This window comes from Andrographis paniculata, unplaced genomic scaffold, assembly GCF_009805555.1.
Source record: "Andrographis paniculata isolate CXL003 unplaced genomic scaffold, ASM980555v1 Contig22END, whole genome shotgun sequence".
Taxonomy (NCBI): Eukaryota; Viridiplantae; Streptophyta; class Magnoliopsida; order Lamiales; family Acanthaceae; genus Andrographis; species Andrographis paniculata.
The window spans coordinates 531,667-538,388 of NW_026137513.1; the positions used below are offsets into that span (position 1 = coordinate 531,667).

Consider the following 6,722-nt stretch of genomic DNA (forward strand, 5'->3'; position numbering starts at 1 on the left):
GCTATACAGTCTCAGTAGCAAACAGACAAGACAAGCCTAGGTAATCTAAGTATGAAAGAGACGAAGGCAATATGTCTAAGGCATATATGCCTAAAGCATCAACACCATACCAAGCACTAAACTATCCAGTCCAAATATCATTGATCTAAGCTAAGTCAAAATCAAGTAAGAGGGTAAAGCCTGCTACCTAAAACGGAAAGTCGGGAGACTGTCAGCGTCCGCTCGAATGAGGCCTCTAATCACGAAGGGAAATCTGTCAAGAGAAGTATCCGCTCAATCGGGAGAGAAACCGATACAATCGCTAAGGCATCTGCGATGCGGTTCCCCTCTCTATATATATGAGATATCCGCCAAGTCGTATCCCTAAGCCGCAACCGAATACACGTAAGGCATCGCTAGAGAGTCCAGTGGCTCGTCTCGGAGGAGATCAGGGAGATGCATGCTGTCGAATCTATCTCAATCCATAATGGCATCAATCCTCTCTATATATATGAGATATCCGCCAAGTCGTATCCCTAAGCCGCAGTCGAATACACGTAAGGCATCGCTAGAGAGTCTAGTGGCTCGTCTCGGAGGAGATCAGGAAGATGCATGCTGTCGAATCTATCTTAATCCATAATGGTATCAATCCTCGATCAATCGCTATCCCTACCCCAGTCTGAATAGCCGTCAGCTCTGCCAAAGTGTACGTCGCCTGCGGAATCGGAGTTTGAAACACAATGAGAAATGCTCATACCAAATCTCGGATAATACCTTCCGCTCCTGCTGCTCTGGGATTGCCAAGCAAAACACCATATGTGTTAAGCTTGAACCTTCCCAGAGACGGTGCCTCCCATCGCACCATAATCGGAGGCCGAGGGATCGGATGGGGGGTATCGAAATCCAAGTCCATCTGCTATAGGAAAATCGTCCACCCAATGTCGACGTAATAGAATCCTAGCACGCCAAAAAGTCGGCAAGTGTGAATGACATCAATCTCCCATTGCGTATTCGTACTTATCGAGTATAGAATAAATCTACTTCCCGTTGTTTCTACGAACAAAATTCTTCCATTATTACGAACACAAGTTAATAAATGTAGTATTAACTTAACCCTTGTTAGGAAATAATCCAGTGAAGAAGTGCAATCTATAGGATAGTCATAGTATTACAGTCTTTGCAATGCAATAAAGTTACACAGTCTATTTTTCTTTGATAAAGGGGTATTTATTTAATCATTATGTCACCAAGAAAAATAATATACATAAAAATAAAGAGACGAGGGATTAGCTTTTTACCAGGATTCGAGTCCTACCAAACTCGAACCAAATTTTCTTTTAAGTTCGAAATCTGTTTCCGGGTTTCTGATACCACTATTGGGAATTTTGGTCGTTCGTGGTCTAACCCGATAAGTCCCTCAATATATAAAATAACTTGGCCCACTCCTTAACCCGGCCCACCGGATCGACTCAATCTAGGGTTTTCTCGGTGAGTGAAAAGCCCTTTCCGATAGCCGATTCCGGTGGGTGCCGAAGCTTGGATTGACGAACCAACCTCCAATCTTGAGGCGTGGTTACCATAGGCCATTGCGCACCATGGGGCTGAGCCGAAATCCAATCGTCCCTTCGCTGGTGGAAGATTGAGGAAGATCGAAGAAGAATCGGAACTCTTCGAAGTTAGGTTCGTCGGAGGAGCTGCCGGTCTCCGGAAGAACTGCTGTCGCTGCCACAGTCCACTGGGAGAAGAAGAGCGCCGTGGTTGACCTGGTCGCTGCCGCAGGCCGCTGCTGTCCAGTTCTGCTAATCGGAACTGCTTGAGAACCACCACCTCTAATCCCTTATTGAAATCGTTGACTGAATCAATCTCGTCGTTGATTACTTCTGAAAATTCATTAGGCAGTCACACGAACAAGGAAGGCAACTTTTAATTCTTCTGCAATTGAGTCTGCTTGCTTCAATTTCTTTTAGTTTAGGTTTTGGTATTAATAGTATTAGTTTTGGATTTATTCAATTTAATTGCTGCCACTATTAATTGAATTGTATTTTGTATACTAGGTATTATCGACAAATCCAAAAGATTCGAGAATAAATTCACAACAAAAACTCATACCAAATCCCAGCAAACAAAGTGGAGACAGCATCAAGCTTCGCTCGGGAGAACGTTCAAGAAATGATAGATCTCATCCTCATCGATAACTCCCACTTGTGTCGAACACACAGCACAGCAAACTCGTTTAAATGTTTCGACAGAAGTAGGGCCTGCTTCAGCCTGAGTATTTCGCTTGTTCCGTTTCCTTTTACTCCCGGGTTGTGTCACTTCAAGTCCTATCCTACAGTTGACAACAAAAATTGCTCGGTACCGGGTGACACATGTTTCATGCCTGCAAGACCAACAACCGGGAACTTCAAAGGTAGTTTTGTATAAGGAAGGATCTCAAAGAGACTATGGTTGAGATGAACGAATCATACAATTGCATCCACAACAAATTACCAACTACTACAGCTTCCTGGGATTAACTCAAAGCACAATGCACATAAAGTAAGGTTTGCAGGGAGAACCGGAAAGTGCAAAATTGTAAGTAAATATATTCAATTAGAAGCAAAACCTGATAATGATATAGATCCAATTCTATATGGCCAAACATATAACAATGCACTATGCTGTATTTACACCACAATTAAACAATCTTACATGTAATAACAAACATAGAACTTCTGTCACCGACGCTAAATGGTGCTAAAACTGCTGTTGCATTGCGTAAATGCAGCATTGACAACTATGGTCAACTTATCTCAAGCCATTGGAAACAAAGAATACAAAGATACAACGCAGAGAAAAAACAAAACCTATAGGTCTAGAAGTACAACAAAAAGATACAATAAGCTAACAAATTAAATGATATGTTAAACGCTAAAATTCTATTACTCAAACACAAATATGCATGCATAAGATAGGGTAGCTATGTTGTTTCTTACAGCAACAGTAGCTGATATCAGGTTGCCGAGCACAGTGAGCGTAAGTTACAGTGAGAAAAGTTTCAATCTTCCTCTCTCCCCTTTCCATTTTAGTTGGTTATCATATATTTCATATTTGATCCTTCATCCTCCAACTATCCGAAATCCTAACAAAAGCCAGATATATCAATCTAGCGCAATTATTCACTATTCATACTTTGATAGATCGGATCCACTTCTGGGAATGACAAAGTGATTAGTTTGTACACATAACTGACTCGCTACGCGGACAGTGCCGTCTAAAATGAAATTGAATAATAAGAACCCATAAAGAACACGGGGACCCGATTTAGGGGTTTCGTAGTACAGGATTTGGATGCTTGGAATCTAAATATCAGGTGTATCTAAATAAATTGGTTTCCATACCAATGACAGATGACAACTAGAGCTCAAAGGCAACTTATCCCAAACATAAAGACAACTTATCCCAAACATCAGACAACCCAAAATTTCAAATCATGCTTTAAGCCTTTTAATGCAAGACTGACTCACTTAACTTCCAAGCTAATCTTAATCACCAGATACTGAACTGATGTATGACAGAGAGAAGCATAGGCCATAAATTTTTAAAATTTGAAATTCCATCAAGAAACAATAAATAAGGATGAAGATCTAATATGCTTCAAATACTCTCTAAGTTAATATTTCTACATCATAGTCATTTTAGGTGTTGATTGTATGCAGAACTATTTTCCTAACCAGAAAATCATGAGTTTTCATCAATGCACAACAATTTCCTTTCAGTAGAAAAGTATACCAAAAGCTTCGATCAATCTTCCACATGCATAGGTTCCCCCTGGTCTGCTCATTATTTCACTACGCCACCATCAAACTACAGACTGCGATCACAATTCATATTCAAAAAACTTATAATAAAATAAAAACTAAAAAATTGTAGAACCAGTCCAGTACCAAAGTGAATCCACTGAATTCACAAACATCCTAATTCGGTATTCTGAAATTAGAACTATAAAAAAAAAAATTGCTAACTCGGTGCTCGCCCGTATCCAATCCATTCAATCAATACAATACAACCAGGCATACACAAAAGGGCAAGCGCGAAAAATGGTTACCTCTGGCAATCGAAACAAAGGGTAGTGAAGCAAGCAGGGCAGCTAAGTACAGCATCAGAAATACGGCCGCTCCTTTGCTTTTGGGCCCATACCTCATCTTTGTCATCTAGTTTCGGGTCATAAAACTCCGGCTTCGAAGAGTAGTCAATCTCATCGTCATCAGAAACTATTACAGACAAACAAATTTCAGTAATTCATGCCGACTTGAATCGATCTAACGAAACACATGTGTTTGCGGCAATTAGAAAAATCGGTTCTCACCTATTTGCTCCGACTGCGAGGTGCGAGTTTGAGAATCTTCTTCGGCTTCACTTCTTCCGTTCATTATTTGGAAAAATCCTAACCGGTGAAGAACAACTCTGTGGGCAATAAAGATATACGTATGTATGGTGTAGGGTTGGGCTTCTCACCGCTGTGAGTCATGGTTCAAACCCAGACGGCCACGGTCACCGTTCCATTATTTAATTAGTGTGATTTTTTCGTCTGATCAGATTGGTAGAGTATAAAATCGTACGAATCATAAAAATATTATATATATATATATAATATTATTAAAAATATTTTTATATTTATATATATTTTTTTTTTATGTAAATATTCTTAATATTATAAGACATTAGGAATATTATTTTGAATATAGTACATATATATATAGTACATATAGTTTGAAAACTATATATAATTATATTAAAGAATATGATTTAGGATCAACTTGTCAAATTAATTCAGCATATATTAAATTAATATTAATCATAGAATTAAAAAAAATAATTTAGCCAATTCAAATATTTATATTTATTCATAACTGTTAAATTAATTCAATCATGGTATCCAATGTCATGTGAAATAATATTCATTCAGTTTGTTTTTCAAATATTATTTTTCAATTACGTTTCTCAAAAAATAATACAAAAAATAATTTACAAAATTGAAAAAATAAAAAAAAAACTTAAAATATTTATTATAAAAAATAAAAAAAATTAAATATTTAATTTAAAATAATATATTTTATACTTTTTGACATAATTTTCATACAAAATACAAATAAATCAATTCATTCAAAAATGTTATGTGAACGAAGCCATTATATCTATCAAAAACTATGGTTAGAATACTGATTTGAGATTTCGAGTTAGCAAACTAATTTAGTAGATCATCACATGACATATAGCATATTATCAAAATTGGCATATTAATTTTGAAACAGTTATCAAATTATTACAAGACAGATAACATATATTGTGTTTATAGAAATATATGTTATGTGGATTATATTTCATGCTGAAACCAACATATATTGTATTACGTTCAATTATATAATATGCTATGCTATATTGTTTAATATTTACTGTTTCAGTTATATATTGTATTGTGTTATATAATTTATTCATTGTACCATCATGCTGAAATCTTAATATAGTGTACTGAAATCATAATTATATTTTGTTACGTCATTATATAATTTGCTATTAATATATTTTTTATATATTATATTAATATATGTTATTTTATTTCTAAGTATTTGCCGATTGGACCAAAATATATTGTGCTAAAATTAAAATTATAGTCACGGGCGGCTAATAGCAGGAGCATGGTGAGCAACTGCTCAGGCCCCTAATTAATAGAGGGTTTATATTTTAAAATATTATCCGTTATTATTATTAAATTTTAAAATTAAATTTTAACTTTTAGTTTATATTTTCTTCTTCTTCGTAATTCTCTTTCTTTCTAACCACACCTCACTCTATCTTTTCAACTTTAATCGTGGTCTACACTTATTTACCTTACACCCTATTGTATTGCCCCAGCAACTTGACCAAGTTCGCCTCACCTTCTCTCTTATTTCTTTCACTTTTCTTTAGTTCTTTTCGCTTTTCGAACTTCCGGACATACCGTCTTTCATCTTTTTTTTCTCAAATTGACATTGTCCAGATGGTCACATTCAAGCTCTTGTCCAATCGACGGCCAATCAATAATATTGTTTCGAAAATACATTTTAACCATGTATTTGTAGGGCCTATAATTTATTTTTCGTTCAGAGCCTAAAAAAATCCAAAACGACTCTGATTATAGTATATTATATGTAATTATATAATTTATATTAAATATTTATTATATATTATATTAATATATATTATTTTCTTTATAAATATTTGTTAATTGGATCAGCGATTACGAAAGCTGTCTAACAAAATATATCTGCTTTCCTTATTTTTTTATTGTCCTATTCAAATATATTACCTTAAAGGCAAAATTTTATAAACTAAATAACAATTAAATTTTACGGTGAATTAGGGTTAAATCCCTCCCCATCATATTGATTTGGGATTCAGTCCCTAATCAATATACATTTGTCTGCACTCCCCCATTTTTCCTTCTTCGTTCTTTTTCCTCCCTACTTGTTTTTTTCTTTATTTTGTTTCTCTTCGCGCAATAAATTCTTCTCAATCTGTTGTCCTCTTCCATGAGCTCGAAAGTCACATCCCGCGCAGGTAAGGTTCTTAATTGTTCGCCCGATTTTACATCACCGCTTCTTGTCTGGTTCGATTGGAAAATTCCCTAGGGCACTCTCTGACTCCTGTTCCGGTTCCATGTCGTCGTCGGTTGATTCGGTCGAAGAACTTCCGAAGGCTATCACCGGTTTCCTGGCCCGTCT

The 6,722-nt window shown here is 36.0% G+C and overlaps 1 protein-coding gene across 2 annotated transcripts; it reads right to left on the reverse strand.

Annotated features, from left to right (window-relative positions):
* Positions 1-1,728: 1,728 nt before the first annotated feature.
* Positions 1,729-4,525, reverse strand: LOC127245719 (uncharacterized). 2 transcript variants are annotated; one of them, XM_051266737.1, is made up of 4 exons: positions 4,328-4,525; positions 4,067-4,232; positions 2,089-2,359; positions 1,729-1,859 (listed from the first exon to the last, which is right to left on the reverse strand). In XM_051266737.1, exons 1-3 carry the CDS (start codon positions 4,389-4,391, stop codon positions 2,119-2,121), a joined length of 471 nt encoding a protein of 156 aa, XP_051122694.1. In that variant the 5' UTR covers positions 4,392-4,525; the 3' UTR covers positions 1,729-1,859; positions 2,089-2,118. The 2 variants fall into 2 exon arrangements, with proteins under 2 accessions (XP_051122694.1, XP_051122693.1); XM_051266736.1 differs by lacking the exon at positions 1,729-1,859 and having other exon boundaries at positions 2,007-2,359.
* Between the last annotated feature and the right edge of the window lie 2,197 nt (positions 4,526-6,722).

What these genes read in the sequence shown, in the direction of transcription:
- LOC127245719 (XM_051266737.1), bottom strand. Translation starts at nt 4,391, where the DNA reads ATGAACGGAAGAAGTGAAGCCGAAGAAGATTCTCAAACTCGCACCTCG. An exon ending in CTCGCAGTCGGAGCAAATAG is followed by an intron (nt 4,233 to 4,327) that starts GTGAGAACCGAT and finishes TGTCTGTAATAG; the next exon opens with TTTCTGATGACGATGAGATT. An exon ending in CTTTGTTTCGATTGCCAGAG is followed by an intron (nt 2,360 to 4,066) that starts GTAACCATTTTT and finishes TTGGTCTTGCAG; the next exon opens with GCATGAAACATGTGTCACCC.